The sequence below is a fragment of the Enhydra lutris genome, unplaced genomic scaffold, assembly GCF_002288905.1.
Source record: "Enhydra lutris kenyoni isolate GAN:26980312 unplaced genomic scaffold, ASM228890v2 scaffoldscaffold21, whole genome shotgun sequence".
NCBI classification, from domain to species: Eukaryota; Metazoa; Chordata; class Mammalia; order Carnivora; family Mustelidae; genus Enhydra; species Enhydra lutris.
Genome location: NW_019154105.1, coordinates 73,182,417 through 73,202,926, shown reverse-complemented (window position 1 = coordinate 73,202,926; position 20,510 = coordinate 73,182,417). Strand labels below are relative to the sequence as shown.

At 45.7% G+C, this 20,510-nt stretch overlaps 1 protein-coding gene across 2 annotated transcripts in view; it reads right to left on the bottom strand.

Moving 5' to 3' along the window:
• The window catches only part of LOC111149217 (SET domain containing lysine methyltransferase 7), a 45,901-nt gene that overhangs the window by 5,811 nt on the left and 19,580 nt on the right, over positions 1-20,510 (bottom strand). Inside the window, exons 3-8 of one of the 2 annotated variants that reach the window (XM_022506165.1) lie at positions 19,256-19,457; positions 14,756-14,945; positions 10,736-10,817; positions 7,863-7,980; positions 4,561-4,718; positions 5-25 (exon numbers count right to left, since the gene is read on the bottom strand). In XM_022506165.1, the coding sequence (XP_022361873.1) occupies positions 13-25; positions 4,561-4,718; positions 7,863-7,980; positions 10,736-10,817; positions 14,756-14,945; positions 19,256-19,457 (763 nt within the window). In that variant the 3' untranslated portion in view covers positions 5-12. Of the gene's footprint in view, positions 1-4; positions 26-4,560; positions 4,719-7,862; positions 7,981-10,735; positions 10,818-14,755; positions 14,946-19,255; positions 19,458-20,510 lie in introns of those variants that run through there. The other variant, XM_022506164.1, reaches the window with a different exon arrangement.

The window sequence follows — 20,510 nt, the reverse complement described above, 5'->3', positions numbered from 1 at the left end:
CGGATCGGGAGCTTAGAAGCAAAGCCTGCGGGGGGGTGGGGTGGTGAGGGGGCAGGAATCGCCCAGGAGCTCTCCCCTGGCCACCCCGGGTAGGTTCTCAAGTGTGGCCAGCAGCAGCTTCACCTTCCTGCTGCTAGACACGCTGCTAGACCTGCTGACTCAGTGTCTGCATTTTAACAACTCCCCCAGGTGATTCACACGCACATTCAAGTTTAAAAAGCACGGCTCCGTCTTCCTCTTTGAGCATATCTGGCACTCTATTTATAAACCAACAACATGGGCAACAACAAAAAACCTGGACTTAATGAGAAATTGGATGTAGCCCGGCCAGGAGGCGTTTCGGTCCCCCTGGCCAGTGGTGGCCTCAGGTTACTGGCGGCGCCTTGGGGACAAGGCTTCACTTGGGCACTGTGCGAGGTGTAAGGAAGGGCCCCGTGGGCTTTCCTATGGCAAAAAACTGGATTCCACCTTGTACAGACAGAGGAAGTATTATTTTCTAGCACCAAAGTAGATGAAGACTTCTTTCCAGGAGCGAAGCCTAGACCTCTCTGCCAACCTGCTTTCTAACTATTTCCCCATGAAGCATCTTGTGAAGGGAGCAGCTTCAAGCGTCTAGGAACCCGAGATAGGGCTAACGCTCTTGACTGTGTTCCTGTGCCAGAGGCTCCCAACCTGGTTCACCCCTCCAGCCCCTTTAGGAGATGAGGACACAGGTAAGGAATAGATTTAGCTCACCTAACAGCTTCTGAAACCCAGAAGGGAAATACATAAGTCATGGCCAGAAAAGAAATTCACTTTATCTTTATATGCATCTGGTCAAATCAATCTCATTCATTTATAGTCACATTTTGAGCAAAGGATATTGAGATGCCACAGGAAGAAGCTTCCAGGCCCTAAGTGAGATCGGCACATAGGGCATGACAGGAAGTACCTGGCTGGTTCCCTCTATGGGTGGTGGGGAAAAAGTGTGCCTGCGGTTTAGGAACACCTTCTATGTGGAGGACAAAGGAACAAGCTCACCCCCTACTCCAAGGGGCCTCCATGTCCACCCACCTTGGGTGTCATCTTTCCTGGAAAGCACACTTGATCTGGGGTCAGAGACTTTGGCCTGAGTCCGGGTTCCGCACATTATTCCTGCCCCCTCTCAGAAAGCCCACTTCTGTATCTCTGACTCTCACCTTCCTCATCTACGGATTCACTAATACTAGCAATCCTAATGGTGTAAGAGTTGTCAGGGTGACAAAACAGGGTCCCCTATACGAAGCACCTCACAGGGGCTGGGCACAAAGTGAGGGCTGAGCTGCTGCCAGTGACGGGTGAGCACGTCTGTGTGTGTGTGTGCACAGGCGCAGAATTCTCATACTGTGCACCATCACAGACACCCCTACACCAGGGATCCGGGAAGTCCTTATTAAAACTTGGGGCACCCGGGTGGCTCAGTTGGTTGGGCATCTGGCTCTTGGTTTTGGCTCAAGTCATGAGATCTCGGGGGCCTGGGATCGAGCCCCATGTGGGGCTCCCTGCACAGCGGAGGGACTGCTTGTCTCTCCGTCTTTCCCAGCTTGTGCTCTCTTTCCAATAAATATATCTTTAAAAAAATAATACAATCATGGGGCACCTGGGTGGCTCAGTGGGTTAAGCCTCTGCCTTCGGCTCAGGTCATGATCTCAGGGTCCTGGGATGGAGCCCCACATCAGGCTCTCTGCTCAGCAGGAGCCTGCTTCCTCCTCTCTCTCTGCCTGCCTCTCTGCCTACTTGGGATCTCTGTCTCTCAAATAAATAATAAATAAACTCTTTAAAAAAAATACAATCACAACTCTGTCTCTAAATTAAAATATTGCTTTAAAAAATAATATCCTTGAAGCGGTGCTCCAGCTAAACTTCTTGCACACTGACAGAATTCCATGAGAAGCCCAAGACTTCTGGTATAATCCTCTTTTACTTTCATTTTTCCGCTTACTATCATTTTCAGAGGATAGAAAAAGGACAGACTGAAAAGAAGGCACTCCATTTCAGGTGCCGATTCTCCCAGGTGGCACGGGGGCACAGCGCTTAGGGACACTTAGTCGCTGTGGCTGGGAGCTCCGAGGTTCCGGTCTGTGATGGGGGGCAGGGAGAAAGGACCAGAGGCTGCCCCGCGGAGATCCTGGGAGGCCTGAGTGAGAGAACTCAGGAGAAGCCGTTAGCCGGACACAGGCCTAAAAGTCCCAGTCCATGCCAGCAGCACGATAAGCGGTCAAAGCAAACTTCTGCCCCCCAGTACTTTGGGCCCTTGGTGACATATCACCGCTATGGACGATGAGGGCAGTAGTTTGTGTCTGCTTGTCCATTGGATTTTTTAGCAGACTACTGCTTATACCGGGATATTGTTTTGCCGATGTTAAAGCATGCAGAACAATACCAGTAATTCGAGAAGCAAATGAATGTCATGCATCAGTACCTGATTTTTATATTTTGCTTTTCAGGGAGTCTTCTCACTACCCCATATAACTAATTGTTCACACTGGGCTGGAAGGAAGTAACCCCGAGGAGCCTGGGGACCTGATTTTGCACAACTGGTTCCCTTCCTTGTCTCCCGCGCATCCTCCTTTTTGGTGAGAAAAACCATGTCCTTGCAGCAAAATCACAGAACGCGTTTGTTTTAAGAGAGTAGTTTTTAAGTAGCATGTGTTACTGTTAGTTACCACCGCTTTAAAAGGCCATTGGGAAGCTGTGTGCAAGCCTGGAACGGTGCTTTGGCCTAATTCACACTGGGCATAAAAGCCTTGGATTTAATAACAGTGTCAGTTTCATTTCACATGACACATGTCCTTTGCCATCTCTACCTGCCCTTTTCACAGAAGTCGGAGCTGCCGTACTCGGTGCCGGCTGCCAAGGAGAGCAAGGCACTGCCAGGACCATTTCCAAGCCATCTCAGGGATGCGAGGAGGGACATTCAAATCCTGGCAATTATCCTACAGATTAAACGCACATGATTGGATCCTGCTCCTGTTAACAAGCAAGAGACGCTGGGGGGAGGGGACTGCGAGCTATAACTGAGCAGAAAAGGTGGCAACACAGCCACCTGGCTCCCAAGGGGAACAGGCATTTTCTGGCCAAGATAAGGGGATCAATGACGATGGTCCAAGGAATGCCAACTGTACTCTTCAAGGAATAGTCAGAGACGCTTGACTTTGGAAGGAGAACATTCAGGGGACATAGGAAAGCTCCTGAAATATTTGTAGGGCTACTATGTCGAAGAGAGACTGGGATAGTGCATAGGGAGATATTTAGGGCAAAGGGCTGGATGTCACAGGGAAACCTATTTGGGCTTCCTAAAAAGAACATTTTAATCATCAGAGCCTGAGAGCTAATTTCATAATATCTATGTCAGTCTGTCTAGATAGCTCCCTTCGTGGATAACAGTAACCTCCTCATCAGTGGAGGTCTACAAGAAGAGGTCAGCGAGCCGCTGGAAGGGGAGGCTCAAATTCTGAGAGGTAGGACTATTTGACTTTTTAAAAGTCTTTGAAAGGGGCGCCTGGGTGGCTCAGTGGGTTAAAGCCTCTGCCTTCGGCTCAGGTCATGATCCCAGGGTTCTGGGATCGAGCCCCGCATCGGGCTCTCTGCTCCGCGGGGAGCCTGCTTCCTTCTCTCTCTCTCTCTGCCTCTCTGCCTATTTATGATCTTTGCCTTAAAAATAAAAATCTTAAAATCTTAAAAATCTTAAAAATAAATAAATAAATAAAAGTCTTCGAAAGACAGCTTTGTTGAGATGCAACTCAACAAATGTATACCCTAAAATTCACCCACCTGAAGCATACAATTCAGGGGGTTTCAGGTGGACAACCATCACATTATGTAATTTTAGTACACTGCGCTACCCTCAAAAGAAACCCCATGCTCATTAGCCATCAGCTCCATTTCCCTCCACTTCCCCATCCCCAGCCCAGGGCAACCACTGATCTGTATTCTGTCTCTAAGAATTTCGCTGTAACAGCCAAGTCATCTCACTAGACTCACACACTATGGGGTCTTACGTGACTGGCTTCTCACACTTAGTACAGTGCAAGGCCCATCCACACTGTAACATCCCACAGTATTTTTTTCCTCTTTATTGTCAAGTCATGGGGACTCTGATTTAATCAGTCTTTTCCAACACCAAGAACTTGTGCTCTAGGCTTAGCATTTTCTTTTCTTCCTTCTTTTCACAAACATCAAAAAGTTCCTGAGTCTCCACAGTGCAGAATAATTTTAATGTTTCTAATCTTTCAAATAACACTATCTTTAATTTTCCAGAGTGAAACCACCTAAGGACAAAAAAGCATCCACGAACAGCAGCCAGGAAGTGTGGTTTCCAGAGCATTTCTACCCTTCCAAGCGCTTTGCCATCTACGAGCCTACCAAGGCCAGGGAAGGGGTTGTTTAAATTCTGAGTGTAAAGTCCTAACCTCCAGGCCTCTGGGGGAGGAGCCTCAGGAACCCTGAGGGAGTGGCCTTCCCGGTGACACACCCCCGCCCGGTTGCAGGGCCCCTGATGTTGGGGCCCGGACCCACCCTGGCACTCGCTGTCATACTCACATATCATAGATGCAGTTTGGAGTGAAGGAGTGATTGGCCTTGTGTCCCAAGGAGGCACAGTACTTGGACACGTGGTTGTAGGGCTCAGGCACATCAATGACCGTTTCTTCATCCAGGGAGAGGGTATTCCCATTAAGGGCCCAGTCCCTGCTGTCCACCTGCAGGAAACAAGAAAGCGAACGTTAGAGAGGGCCTTTCTCCCCCAATCTCAGAGCACATCAGCAACATTCACTCATTCCCCCTTACCTTGTGCGGTGTTTTGCGTGAGAAGAACCCAAGGCGCCCCTCCCCATTGATGGTGCGAGAACCCTCTGCGGGCAGCTCAACTTACTCCCTACTTACCTTTCCCCTCTTAGGTGAAAAAAAGGACCTAAAAAGTCCCTGACAAAGACACGCAAAAATATAACCAGATGTCCCTAGGCGGTTTTTTTCTTCACTGCAGGATACGACCAATTACCTCCAAAGCCCTCCAGCACCAAACCCAAGTTTTTACACATCCAGTTGTTTCTTCAATAGCCCAAACAAAGCGGAGTTTTAGCCACTTTGTTGGGACTCCCGCTGGGACATGTGACCCCATGTCTGCTAGTAGATTAGACCCAGCCCAGCACCACAAAGCCCCCAGACTGTCTCGTCCTTCGGAGCTCTGTGGCCTAGAGACTCCTCACCCTACGTCACCTAGACACGTCAGCCCCCTCTCCAGCCTGCTCTTCCCTGGGAGTCCTTTGCCCCTCTTCTGCTCCGGACGGTGGCCCCTGGGCCACAAGCCGCTGGACCATCTCAGGCTGGGAGGGCCTCCCCTCTCTCGCCTCCCTGTCCAAGCCTGGCCCTGCTATGTGTGACTGCCTCCTGTGGTGGGATCTGGGGCTCTGACCAACCCCAGGTCCCTGGAAGCCCTACTGTGAAGAAGACCAGGCAAAGGAAACACACAAGGAAGAATATCATTTGGAACCGGAACCATGAGGAATGCAAAACTGTGCTTCAAGCAGAGTCCCTCACCTTTGTTACAAGTGGGAGATCCATGGGGACAGTGTCCCCTGCTCCCAGTGTGCATGCTCATCTACAACAGCACTCACTCTCTGCAGGCACCAACAGATTCCCTTCTCCAAACCACTGCCCCACTCCAACCCATACCCCAGCATCTGCTGATGTCAGCACAGCAGGGTTTTTTTTGGAGCAAATAGGATTATGTTAAACATTTTTTAAAATATTATTTTAGAGAGTGCCCGGGGAGCAGCAGAGGGAGAGGGACAAGCAGACCCCTGCTGAGTAGGGAGCCCCACGTGGGGCTCAATCCTACAACCCTGAGATCATGACCTGAGCTGAAACCAAGAGTCGGAGGTTTAACTGACTGAGCCATCCAGGAGCCCCTGGGATCACATTTTTATATAGAACTGTTGACTCTCACAGGTGTATTGCCTCTCTTACCCCTAAATTACAATTATGCTGTTGTTTGTATCTTTTTTTTTTAAGATTTCATTTATTTATTTGACAGACAGAGATCACAAGCAGGCAGAGAGGCAGGCAGAGAGAGAGGAAGGGAAGCAGGCTCCCCGCCGAGCAGAGAGCCCGATGTGGGGCTCAATCCCAGGACCCTGAGATCATGACCTGAGCCGAAGGCAGAGGCTTAACCCACTGAGCCACCCAGGCACCATCTACCTTATGTCGCCATTAGTTGCGTATGTTTATCTCCCCAACAGAATCTAAAGATTTATTTATTACTTTGGAGAGAGAGGGAGGAAGAGCAGAGGGAGAGGGAGGGAGAATCTCCAGCGGACTCCCCATTGAGCATGGAGCCTGATGCAGGGCTGTGTCCCACAACCCTGACCTCAGGACCCAAGCTGAAACCAAGAGTCCAGCTGACTGGACTACCCCGGCGCCCCTCCCTGACAGGATCTAAATTTCTTGAAGGCAAGGAGGGGGCCCCATTCGTGTCCATGGCACAGCATAGTGAGTCTCGCCGGGAGACAGATTCTGCTATTTGACAGCCGGCTTGCACTCTGCTGGTTCCTGTACTTGTGACCTCGGACAAAGAGCTCACCCCATTTCCTGGACCAGCAGTGCTGCAGACACAGAGGTCTGGCCATCACCAGGGGGTACTGTACTGTGTGCCAGACCATGGCTCAGTTTGAGGGCCTCACCATCTCTGTACGACGGCTGTGAATGGGCAAAAACTTGATTATTTCACGGCATGTCCCCCGTAGTATTCCACAGCAATAAGTGAAAAGGGGAAGTACATGAATGAGGGATATGAGCAATAAGTCCACGTCCCATTTGTTTAATGCAAGTGGGACCAGAAGGAGACTACAAGCCATCTCAAGCAGCCGACTTTTTGCCCTTGAATGGACATGTAAGGAAGTTCATTGTGACATGAAGAGGCAAAAACAAAAACACCTCAGAATTCTGGAAAATACATCAAAGATTGTATTTTAAAAGCAAGAGGTGATTAACTTTTTATTTTTGGCTTTTTGGGCAACAGAATCTTTCCTGCCTGGATATAGGTTACTGTATGACTTTCACAAATACAGAAGTAGGGGGCCTTCTTATAAAGCCCTCTGTGCAAGATCATAAATTAATTACTGACAGAATCCAACTGGATCTCAATTTTTCAGACCCTGGGTGTAGTACGGTACAAAGCAATTGCTGTCTTCTTGATGGGCGCCGTCCCACTTTCTAGAAAATAGCTGTGAAACTTAAAAGAGACCCCAGAGAGTTCCCGTGTCCCTCCCGCCGTATGAGGCTGCAGTGAGGAGAGAGCCATTCATGAACCAGGAAGTGGTTTCTGACCAGACACCACATCTGCAGACACACTGATCTTGATGTCCGGCCTCCAGAACTGTGAGGAATAAATTTCTGTTGTTTACAAGCCACCCAGTGTATGGTATTTAAAAAAAACAAAGATTTTATTTATTTATTTGAGAGAGAGGCGGACTGAGAGAGAAAGAAAGCGAGAGAGTACAAACAGGGGGAGCAGCAGGCAGAGGGAGAGGGAGAAGCAGACTCCCCCTGGCCCTCCAGCAGGAAGCCTGACATGGGTCTCGATCCTGGGACCCTGGGATCATGACCTGAGCTGAAGGTAGGTGCTCAACCGACTGAGCCACCCAGGCACCCCAGTGTGTGGTATTTTTGCTATAGCAAAGACAATTGCTATAGACAATATCTCATCAATTTTACAAAAAAAGACTGTGTATTCCTTCATACTTCTAGCGAATACTAAAATAAAGGGGCTAAACAGGAAAATTAAGGGTGTTTGAAACCAAGCCCTGTAACCAATCAAGCTGATTCTCCACTTTGACCCCACTCACCTCTTGGTGTGTAATCCGGACTCCATTATAAAAAGACATAACAGTGTTAGGTCCCACCGCTACCTTTGAAAACAGTCCTTCTCCAGCACTGGAAATGAGCGATTCAGCAACATAAACCCTAAATAGAAAAAAGGGCCATATCATGGTTCTTTTCGTTTGATATGTCACTATATCAACCACCAAAATATCAGTACCACTAATGAATCTGAAGCATCGGTTCACAGAAATCCAGTGAGGAAGGAAGGGAGAGAGCATGAGAAGTTAAACCACAGTATTTGGCACAGGAAACTGAAGAACTCGTACTCCTGTATCTTTAACAGTGGTGTTTAAAATCTGCTCTCCAATATGGGTATTATTCTACACAGCCGGCCCTTGAACAACATGGGTATGAGCTGCAGGCCACTTACGTGCAGATTACTTACAGTACTGAAAATGTCTTGTCTCTTCCTTATGACTTTTTTTTTTAAGGTTTTATTTTTAAGTAATCTCTCCACCACATGGGGTTCCAACTCACAACCCCAAGATTAAGGGCTGCATGCTCTGCTGACTGAGCTGGACAGGCACACCTCCCCCCTTATGATTTTCTTAGTAACATTTTATTTTGTCTCGCTGACTTTACAGTAAGAATACAGTGTGTAACACGTATCACATACAAAATACGTGCGACTCAACCGTTTATGTCATCGGCAAGGCCTCCAGTCAACAGTAGGCTCTTAGTAGCTAAGTTTTTGGGGACTCCAAAGTTACACGTGCATTTTCAACTGCATGGGGGGGGGCAGGGGTTGGGGCATGCCCCAACCCCTGTGTTGTTCAAGGTCTCACTGTATTCAGAAAGTGCTTGATATAAGGTTTTTTTTTTTTTTTAACTTACATTTTTAGGGACTGAGTATTTTCACTGTCTTCCTGGATAAGTAAACCATTTCCAAAGTAATTAAAGCTGTACCCAAGCTTGCCAATGCCAAACAGGAGGGAAAGGCTGTTTCAACTTAGCCCCAAGACGAATCTTTCACATGAAAGAGTGACAATTAATAAAACATATCCAATAAGCACTTCCCAACAGAAGAGTTTATCACGGGTCTAGCAACTACGGCCCCAGACCCACATCTGGCAGCTGCGCCTTTTTGTAAATGAAGTTTCATGGAACACAGCCACCCCTATTTAGTTAGTGTTGTCTATTGTTGCTTTGGGGAGACAGAAGCAGAGCCAAGCAGTTGTAATAGAGACCCACAAAGCCTCAAATATGGGAAGTGTGGCTCTGTACAGAAGGAGTCTGCAAATCCCTGGATTCACAGGAAGACAGCGCTCGTGACTACTGAACCACATTTAATAGGAGAGTACGTGTGTGCCCCATCAACAGCTACGTCAGTTCTCTGGGCGCTGGGCTGTAATCACTTTGGTGGAACTGGTCATCCCTAATTTGTGTTACACGGATTGTCTGCTTCTCTTGTGGACTACAGGGGACTGCATTATTGTTTTCGACTCTTTCCTCCTTCCCTATGGTAGAATCATACGTCCCGGTACTTTGCTGCATGACCTTGTGGTGCTCCTTTGGAATGGGGAGATGATGTACCCCCTGCCTGGATCCCTCTGGCCTTGGCTGTAGGATCTACTTTGCTACTTGAACATGGGCAGGAGGACTACATGCCAGGACTCGGGTGGTAAGACGCATGGTGAATTTCTGCCAGCTTCCTTGAGTTTCTATTCATCTCCAAGGGCAGAGGATGCCCCAGGGGGCTGTTGCTCCTTTAGCTGGAGTCTTGGAACACAGACGTGTGAAATAGACCCGAACCCAACTTGAAATCTGGAGTCTAGCCTTGTTGAGCTGTGCCAAGAGGAGTCAAGTCGAGCCCAGTCGGAAGGAGCTGAAGCTCAGCTAACCTACAGAACCATGAGTATAAAATAAAATGTCGCGTTCATAAACCACTGTGAGTTTTAAGGGCGTCCTTACACAGTCTCATCACAACAACAGTAACAAAAAGGACTGACACACAGGATGGTCGCGCTACTGTGTTTTGGGGCTAACAAGAGACCAAACCTTTCCCTTTGTAAATGTACCAGGGCTCTGTATCAAGAAAGAGGCCATTCATTCTTTGTGACATTGTGGTGTGAGCCCTGTCAGTTCGACCAGGGAAGAGGCCCACTTTTCGGATGGGAACAGGACAGGAAGCGAATGGAAGTCACGCTTTGTAAGCCATGCTTACGAAGAGCAAGGCAAAGAGAGAACTAACTACCTGCTGAGGGCTCTCTACCACATGAACAGGCCAGTTGCTGGGGGTAAGAATCTCGGGCCGAGTACTAGAGAAAGCCACACCCACAGCTGCCAACTGGAGTTTAGAGAAGATGGAATGGAACAGGACTTGACACTTGGGGAGTGAGCTTATCGAATCAGAAGCCCGTCATTCGTAAGCTGGAAGCTTGTTAGGTTTCTTATAGTCTTTCCTTCACTTGTGTTCTCCCTTCGTAAATCAAGAAATTGTCTAGCGTTCGAGATCCCCTGTGGCTGGGCTGAGCAAAGGAGGCATTCTGGTTCCTGCCCAGGTCAGAGGTTTAAGGAGTTTGAAATGCTCCCCTAGAGGCCAGCATGCGGCTGTAGCATCAACTGTACCAGGGCCCCAAGAAAGGGGACATCGGGCCTAGAGGGCTCTCTAGACGTAGATGTTTCCTCTGGGACTGACCCACGGCCGTTCTGTGCTTTCTGGGTGGAGAAACTCTCTCACAGGGACGGATTCCATACAAGCATAAAAACACTCTTCCTTGGACTCTATGAATATTTTCTTCTACTCAGAGGGCTACAAAGGAGGGTTGGTTCCCACCACGAGGGTTATTTAACTTCCTGTAAACAATGCCGTTCAAACCACAAGGAAAAAAGTTACCTCTCTGATTCATATGGATCTGGAAGAAGAGCACGGGTAGAAATGCAGGATGATGTCGATTTGTCAAAGTGGTACACCGAACCTGAAAAGCAAGTGAAAATCTCAATCTAGAGATTACCAAGTTAGGGAAGAGCTTTCAAAGCAGGAGTTAAATAACGAAAACTGTTACTCAAGTTACACTGACTAGGATAAACTCTTCAATATAAACGCACGGTCTTTAGATTTGCGTTTGAGTTTATTTTTAGGTCTTAATGAACAGCCCTCAGACGTATCTCTTAAAATCCCATTTTTGGCCTTTAAATTTTCTTTCTTCACATGGTTTACAAAGTGCTTATGCAATTAAAAATTTTTAATCAAGAACCTGCTTTGTCATGAAATTTTGAGATCTCTCTGGTCAGATAGGGTTGGATGATGGTTTTAGAGTTTTCTTTGGTTTTCTTCCTACTAGACACCCTTCTGTAGACTCCAACCACCCAGCCCTGGCAATTGTCCCCTTCACTAAAAATAAACATTCGCCTCCCCAGAATTAAGAACAGAACTGCTTTTGATAAGGCAAAAACAAAGTCTTCTTATTTCTATAAAGGTAGTTCAGAAGCCAATCAGTAATTTATTCCAGAAACTAAGGACCACAATTGTTCTAGAATCAACACTGGTTCTCTGCAAAGGATTAGCCTCCGAGAATCTTCCCAGAGCACAATGAAGACATCCGTGCTCTAATCCCTCCTAAGAAACCCATTTTAGAACCGAAGGTTTACTCCTTTTAGGCACTAAGACATCACGAATCATCCCATTAAGCAACTCCTCTGCAGTTACCAGGTCCTTCTGGTTTTTGTTTGTTTGTTTGTTTGTTTGTTTGTTTGGTACAACCACAAAACCCAAATCAATGCCTCAAACTAAAAGTTAAAAAAGCGAGCCAGATCAGGGGTGCCTGGGTGGCTCAGTGGGTTAAGCCTCAGGTCATGATCTCAGGGTCCTGGGATTGAGCCCTGCACCCGGCTCTCTGCTCAATGGGGAGCCTGCTTTTCCTCCCTCTCTCTCTGCCTGCTGCTGTGCCTACTTGTGATCTCTCTCTCTCTGTCAAACAAATAAATAAAATCTTAAAACAAAACAAAACAAAAAAAGCAATCCAGATCAGTCAGTGTCTAGCTAGGAAACAGACCATTTGCATATTTTGAAGAGAAGATTTCACTCAGGGAATTGGTTCTACGGAGCACAGAGGAATTGAGAAGCCAAAGGGACCAGTGAGGGACCCAGAAACTGGCAGGAACTGTCAGCCGGGTAACCCTAAGCCGGAGGGACAAAGTGGAGGTGGTGTGTCTGGGTCTGGAGAGCTGGGGTATACCTGGCCAAGGAAGCTGGGATGTTGGGGAGAACCTTCCCGGTGGCAGATGGAATCAGGAGACAGGCCCCTGCTTGGAGACCCTGCTGGACACAGAGACAGCTTCTCCCTGATGCTTTCCCTCTCCATGTCCCTGGCCAGTGCCTCCCTGTGGCCAAAGCCAGATAGAAGCCAACGCATAAGAGCCTAGGAAATGTGGCCTGCAAGGGGCAGAAGCCCCCCGCCATAAAAGCAGGGCAGCAGAAGGCCGAGAAACGCAGTGGGGGCCAACTGGTAATGAACCAACGCACAATCCGTTAAAGGAAGTCAGCTGACAAAAGAAACAACCCACATTTTTAAATGAAACTTTTCTGTGAAATACTTGTTCTATTGTGCAGAAAATCTCTGAGCTCCCCCTTCCCTTCATTAGACTAAAGCTGTCATCACAAAGGTCCCATGTGCCAGCTATACGGAAAGCCCCACATTAGGAATGGGGCAGAGGCAAACGGGAAAGGCATCCCCGGCTGCTTTCAAGGGGCTGATGCTGTCTTTTCCAACACACCCTGTCCCCTCCCGTTTTTCTGCCACTGGCCAATGCTCTGGTCCAATGGAGCATACCCTTTACTTTTCCTCCTCTCCTCTGTAATTTATACCACACCCTTTGACCAGAATCCATTCATTCCCTTGACCGACATTAATTCTAAGGGGCGAGCTAAGCCTTAGGATGGCACAGGAATTACCAGAGAAAGGAGTTCCTTTGTGGAGAAGGTAAAGAGATGAGGCAAGAAGAAAACCCAGTGTGAGCCCACCACGACCAGTTCTCAGGAATATAACTCTCTGAGATTATCACCCTCACTTCCCAAAATCTGTTGCTTACTCACACCAAGAGGAATGCAAAGAGAACAATAACTTCTCTTATGCTGTTGTATACTTGGTGCCAATAGCTGTGTTTTATAATGAAGAAACAGATTCTGAAGGGATATATAACTTGCTCAAGACCATACACTATGGTAAATGTTAACACTGAAACACAAACCAGGTGATTCTCAAGTTCACAGCTCTTGCTGCTAAAACACTCTACCACTTCTGAAGTTTTAAAATGGGCATCACCCATTGGGACCCTCCCCTGGCCCAGAGCCCCTCATTTCTAAACACGGTAGCACTGTCTCCGTTCAGAACTCATGTGAAGAGCACAGAGAGTAGAATTTGAAGAGCGAAGATTACTGTTTCACTTAAAAAAAAAAAATCTTTTCATTTTGGAAGGCTTTTAAACTTATAGAGAAGTTGAAAAGATAGTACAGGGCACCCCAATACTCCTCACAGTTTCTTGTAATGGTAACTCCTTAAGTTACATGGTATGTTTGTCCAAATTAAGAAACCAACATAGCTATGTTACTATTAACTAAGCTTCATACTTTTTTCAGATTTCACCAGTTTTTCCACTAATGCCTTCTTTTCGTTCCAGGATCCAATCCAAAATCCCTCACTGCATTTAGGCTGCCTCAATTTTTAACTTCAAAAAAACAAAACCCGAGACATTTAAAACAACCAAGTTGGACCTAAGTGTAAATGCTAGATTTCCTATTTTTGGACATTCTCCTCTGGAGATTCTCCTTCGGATCGCAAAGAGCTAAATATTATTTAGAATGATTAATGCATAGATTTATTCTCTTCTCTCCTTCTTTTCTCCGTATAACCTAACTTAGATTAGACACACAGGCATATCTTGCTTTCAAGGAATCAGACCAATTTAAACAGATTTTGTTTGTTATGCTACCCAAAATACAAAATCCTGGTTTTTCTCCTTGTTTTTTTCCCCCCAGACATTCTACAGTAAATAATTTTATACTCAGAAAAAAATGCTTAGTATACCATACTGTATTTCTAAAAGGAAATAGGATTTTTTTCTAATACGGATTCCATCAGACTCACTAATATACCCACCACGTGCCCCATGGAGATACTGGGCTCTGAAGGAGGCAGGGGATACCAACATGGATTTATCTTTCCCAATCAGAGCTCAGGCTGAATCAGTTTTACAATTTGTACCAACCCAGAGATTTACCTAATTTGATTCTTTAATATCATTAAGCTGTATTTCAGTTTTTTCTGAGATCTAACCTTTTGAAATTCACCAAATTCCTCCTATCATCTCTTCGCTTCTTCCCTGTCTCAGAATTATACAGCTATGCCTTTATCTTGACTTTTTAGCACCTGCTACTGAAACGCATGGCATCTATTTCCCCATCTCATTGATACTTGGCTTGGCTGTGTGACCTGCTTTGTACAGTGAAACGTGGGTGAACGTGACATGGTGTCCATTTCAAGCTAAGTTTTCAGAAGCAGCACAGGTGGCTACTCATGCACTGGCTTCCTGGGGCCCACCTGGGAAAATCTTGACCCAGGTCACCAAAGTCCCTTCAGACTGGGCCCCCAAATTAAGACGTATAAGGCGTAGTAAGATAAGAAGCCTCAAGTCCAGCCATGTCCAGCCCAGCCCAGCCCAGCCCAGCCCAGCCTAGACCAGCTGGAGTACAGCTTGCCAGCTGACCTGTATGTGAGGTATTGACGTGTCTGTTATGCAGCAAGGCTGATTAATACATGATTCAAGTGGTCTAGACAAAGAAATTCATTTCTCTCAAATATGCCCTAACAACCTGCTTTGGAATTAGAGCAACCCATCTGAAGCAGATCCGACTTACTTCCTGGCATCAGCTCAAAGTGAGGTCTTCCTTCTTCAGTGGACATAAGGGTAGCCAGTTTTCCCTCTATCATCTCTCCATCAATGAATTTTCCATAAAGGGCTGTCCTCTCATCAGGGTACACATAGGCTATCTTCTCTCCAGTCATCTCCCCATCTTCATTTACTTCTCCCACAAGGCTACCTCCATCCTGACAGGAGAAACCAAAAGCCAGAAAACATTATATGTAGTATTTATCCACAGGACACGACTTCAAGGAATTTTTCTTGCATACTGCCATCATTGATAGTGCTAACATGACAGTTGAAGAGCTCAAAGCTCAAAGTGAGTGAGAAAAACATGATGTATACCTCCCCAGCCAGCCCTATACAAATAAACTGCTAGAAGTTACACACACAGAAGCATAGAAGCACGATTTAGGGAGTCAGAGACCGAGCCCCACGTTTTAATCCTGACAAGTTATCGACACTCCATTTTGGTTCATTATCTAAGAAGCAAGTGCATTGTACTTGTAATATTAGTTACAAACTATTAAAGGAGGTGTAACTATGTGTTAAACTGTGGACCCACACCCAACATGATGAGGAGCTAGAGCAAGATGGTTTTACCCGCTGTTCATACCATCTCACTTCTCCATGTGGGATTTTTGGATTTCAGGTCCATTAGGAAAATCTTTAGTTCAAATGTATCTAAGAGTTAATTTAGTGAATGTGAGTAAAGAGTGTTGTCTGCATGTCCTAGGAGATAAACAAAAGGACTGTGGTCACCGCTGTTGTGAGAATCCTACACTGTCACTTTCTATGGCATTACAAGGAAAAGGGAAAAAAAAAATCAACTAAATTTGATTCCCTCCCCCATCACCTCTTTCTTCCCACTTTCCTTTCTTTACTGTCCCCTTCTGTCTCCTTCCAGGAGAGAAGCCAGCTGTATTTTCTGCTTAACTGTCGCTTGCTTGCATTCCTAAGGGTCATTAAATACTTTAGGGCACAGGCTCTGATATAACTGTGCATCCTGGTAAGTGCTAGGGACACAGTAGGTGATCCATAAATGCTTTTTGAACTGAACTGGGATTATCAGTTCAATAATCTAATAAATAAGCTAATACATTATCAAAAAATTATTGAATCTAGGGTCCAAGCGACATTTCCTTTTTTCTTCCCCATGCAGAGGGTCTTTATGGTATAACTGAAAATCTGAGACCTATGTGGGTTCAATATAACAAAAGTAATGCCACAACATCTTCTGAAAGCTTGGTTATTTCTCCAACTCAAAGGTTCTAGAAACAGCTACTCCAAGTCAGTGGTGTAGGACGGCTTCTGAGTGATCTCAAATGCTGCTTACTGAGAGATGGCAGGAATAAATAACACCAGGTCCATGATTTCTACAGCTCACCACAGTCTAATTGCTCTTTGGAGAAAAAGGGTCATGAATTTTAAAATGAACCACAGCACTTTCATAGAAAGAAAAACATTTGGCAGCATTTTTAACACATAGAAAGTGCATTAGAGCTATCTAATTGCTCTCCTCCCAGAGTTAATTCTTAATAAGCCAGCATAAATGGGATGATACTTTCTGTAAAATCTGCCTTCAGGCTTTCAGTGGTGATTACTGAGCTGAAGGGTGTTAGCACACTTGTGCTCCTAACACGCCGTAACTAACATAAGCCACTGTCACTCCTTATTAGTGCAGAATTCTGTCTTTCTAGGCTCTCACATTTTTTTTTTCCTTAAGTACCTTAAACTTCTGGTCAAGGAGGTGGTGAATGTATTTGTCTAGTATGATAAAGCAGAGATTCTTCTTTTATTTCGAAAAGAAGGTATACGTTTTAAAAATAGATTATTCATTTTTTTTCAGAGAGACAGAGATAGAGAGAGCACAAGCAGAGGGAGCTGCAGGCAGAGGGAGAAGCAGGCTCTCTGCTGAGCAGATGCGGGGCCCGATCCCAGGACCCTGTGATCACGACCTGAGCCGAAGGCAGACGCTTAACTGACTGAGCCACCCAAGCGACATCACTGTTCCAAGGTAAAAATTTGAAGGACATAAGCTATCCTGAGAGCAAGCTTATAAATACTACAGGGCCAATCATGATTTTCCCTGCCTGCTCTGACTCCAGATCACAAAAACGTCCTTGTTTTGCTGTGTCGGGGAGCATCGAGGAGGAAGGCGCTGCCTTCTGTCCTCTGCTCAGTGGCTCCTCTTCATGGGAGAAGGAATCATTCATTTGATTAGTGAGCAAGCAGGGTCTGACACCCAGTGACACCCATCTCTTTATTGGGTGGGGGTTAACAGGATAAAGCCAGCTGCTCCCAGAGGTCCTGCTACATTTTCACTCACGCTGTCCTGGCGGCTGCCGGTGCCTGCAGGCTGCACCTGTCCCCCTCTCCCGTCCTGTCCTCTCCTTGGGGAAGCTCCCTCAGGCAGGCCCTACTCCCCCCAGGGAGACCTGCAACTTTCTAGAGCTCTATCTACTGCTGGTCCAACTGTTTAGTTCACGGGGGGGAAAGCAGAGAAGCCCATTTTGCCTTCAGGTCCACACCCCATCTCCAATCCGCCACTGCCATTAGAATAAACCCACCTTGATCTCTGACACCTAGAGACACAGGTGTCTCGGTTGAATCTGAATCCAGGGGGAAAAAGGGATGATTAGCTCCCTCACTGCCAACAGATATCATATATAAAGCAAGTGTTATTCCAAGTTAATTTTGGATGCTCCTATCTCCCTAGTGCTTCTTTCCCAAGGCAGAGTCTCCTTTTGGCCTTTGATAAGATAATCATTAACACCAAAGGCTAAAATGTAGGCACACCATTTAGGCGTCAAGATGCAACTACACTGAGTGGACTGGATCCATTCATCTTGGTGCATCTTTGATCTCTTCGAGAGACTTTAATTGATCATCGTAAGTAAGATGGCAGGTGGGAGGAGGCTCTGGTAATCCCCGTTTTGCCTCTTTCCTCTACCCAGGCTCCCACAGAGGGTTCCACATTCTCTGACTTCATGATTCACTGTCATGTCAGCAGATCCCCGGTGCCAGGCAGCAAATGCTCCCCCGGCCTCCTCACAAGGAAACAAAAGTTTCAGTCTTCCTAAGCTGGTAAGTACCGCCACCACGTCCTTCTTCCTGCCTTAGAGGCAGTAACCGAAAGGACTTTGGATCTATTGCAGAGCCTACCAAGAAGATATGTCATTGCTTTGGGCATTATTTTAAACATGTTTTACAGTCTTCTTTCCTTAAGCCCTGTTCCCTAGAGTATAACCTGTTTTTAAAGAACAATAATGTGTAAGGAGATTTAGCTGGGGCTACTTTTCCTATTACACATGTAATAGATCATTTGTTTTTATTAACCTTTTTTAAGCATAAGAAGATAGGGTTCAGAGTAAGAAAAATGCTTTTGTATTTTGACTGAAGCTCTGGAGGAAATAAAATATTACTATTATTATTATTATTATTTTTTAAGTAAGCTCTATATCCCACACAGGGCTTCAACTGATAACCCCAAGATCAAGAGTTGCAAGCTCTACTGACTCAAATCAGCGAGATGCCACGGACAAAATAGTAAACAAAATATTTTCTAAGGTCTATTTCCTGGCACATTTTCTGAAAATTCACTAATAACAGATGGGCTATTTGAGATGCAAACAATTAGAACATTAATTCCCAACCCCATGGGTTGTGTCACATCATTTTGCTCTAGTAAACTCCAAAAGTATTGGAAAATGTTATCAAATACTCAAAGGCAAGTTAATTTTAATCACCTTAATTTAAGCAACATAAGCCAAAAATCACTTATAAAGTCGGGAGTAGGGTTGTAAGAGCAACTAATAATAGTGCAGTACATCCCCGAAGATGGGATAATGCTGGGACAGGTCTCCTGCATGAGAACCAGAATAAAATTAATAGCAACAATGAACTAGTCCACCATCTCTTTCTATATACCAAAAGAATATTTCTATATATACATATTTTTAAATATTTTATTTATTTATTTATTTTTAATAAGAGAGAGCATAAGCAGGGTGAGTGGCAGGCAGGGGGAGAGGGAGAAGCAGACTCCCCGTTGAGCAGAGAGCCCCATGCGGGACTCGATCGCAGGACCCTGGGATCATGACCTGAGCCGAAGGCAGACACTTAACCGACTGAGCCACCCAGGCGCCCCCCCCAAAAGAATATTTCTAAAAAGCATATATTTTTTATATTTATTAGTGGAACAATAAAGCCATTTAGTTCCAATTTATTTGAATCATGACTATTCATTCCTTTCCAGAACAACACCGAGGAGGAATGAATAGTGGCTGTGAGGACCCACAGTCTAGGAGGACAGCGAGTAACAGGGAGGGGCACACCTCAGCAGCAGCTGGGGGCTTCAGCTCCTGCAACTCTCCAGTTTCACAGCTTCACATTTTCTAACACAGAGGATACATTTTACTCTTTATTGCCAGGAGCCAAAGCATCGGTTTAACCCATGTTACATTCCAGCAAAATGAACAGTCACCAGGCTTACTGGGTAGTATATCCAGCAGACTCCATGCCGAATGTTATCCTTGTACTGCCCCTTGAAGATCAATCTCCCATCCGTGTCATACTCCTGGGCGGGCCCATTCAGCTCTCCGTCTACATATGTGCCCTGCAGCACACCCCCGTCCTCATAAGTGTACACTCCCTGGCCCTGCAGGGCATCGTCCACATAATACCCCTCCAGGGTGCTGTGAGAGAAGGGAGAACAAAAGGGAACAGTCAGACCATGACTCCACTCTCTTAAAGAAAGGATCACATGCAAGGAACTGCATGCCCAGCTCTGTTTCGCTGCTGACCTGTATTCAGTGCACCTCCTGAATTCCCCACATCTCTAGGAAAAATACTCCAGAGATGTGGGTGGGATTAGGGACAGGGGGGGGATTTCATTCTTAACTTCCCAGTTCCCATTCATGTTTTTTCTCTGCTAGCAGAAATAGAGGGAACAAAGCCACAGGTGGAAACTGAGAGACCAAGCCTCATCTGAATATGTTTTCAAGGCTAAGATGCAGACCAATACCGGGCAAGAGGAATGGTGGCAGTACCCTTTTCATAAATAAAACACCCATGTTTAATTCCCTCAAGAGTGGTCCAGACATCACTGGGTTCTCAGGCTCTTTCAAATGGCCTGTATACAGTGGTCTTTAATAATACAGTCGTGGTTTAGAATGTAAATATCTACATATTTATCGAAGTCATTAATGTATTACTTATGTGTGACAACCATATTGATATCCAGTCAAAAGAATCCCTTCCATTTATTTGGATGATGTATGGGGATTTACTTAAGTATAGGCATGTGCACACGTGTGTGTGTACGTGTGTGTGTGTGTGTGTGTGTGTATACATGATCAGGGCAAATGGGGGCAAGTAAGGAAGACCTCAAGCTGAACCTTGTTAATATCATTAGCAACCTCATGGTGTTGAGACCCCTCCTTCCACAAGGAGAAGAAGAAACTCACAAGGGTGCGGCTCATGGTGAATTTACAAGAACCTCCCTGTCTCTCCCCGCCCAAAAAACACTTTTGGCATTTCAATATGTTTTCAGGATTAGCTTCTCAAAGGCCATTATACCATGAAACTAACTTGACCAAAAATTTCTTCTCTGTACGGCCATTTGCAATAAGGGAAAGAGCAGCTCAAATAATTTTTTAAATTTAACATGTAAGATGTTTATTTTATTTTAAATTTATTTTTTAATTTTACTTATTTATTTTATTTATTTTAATTAATTTATTTATTTT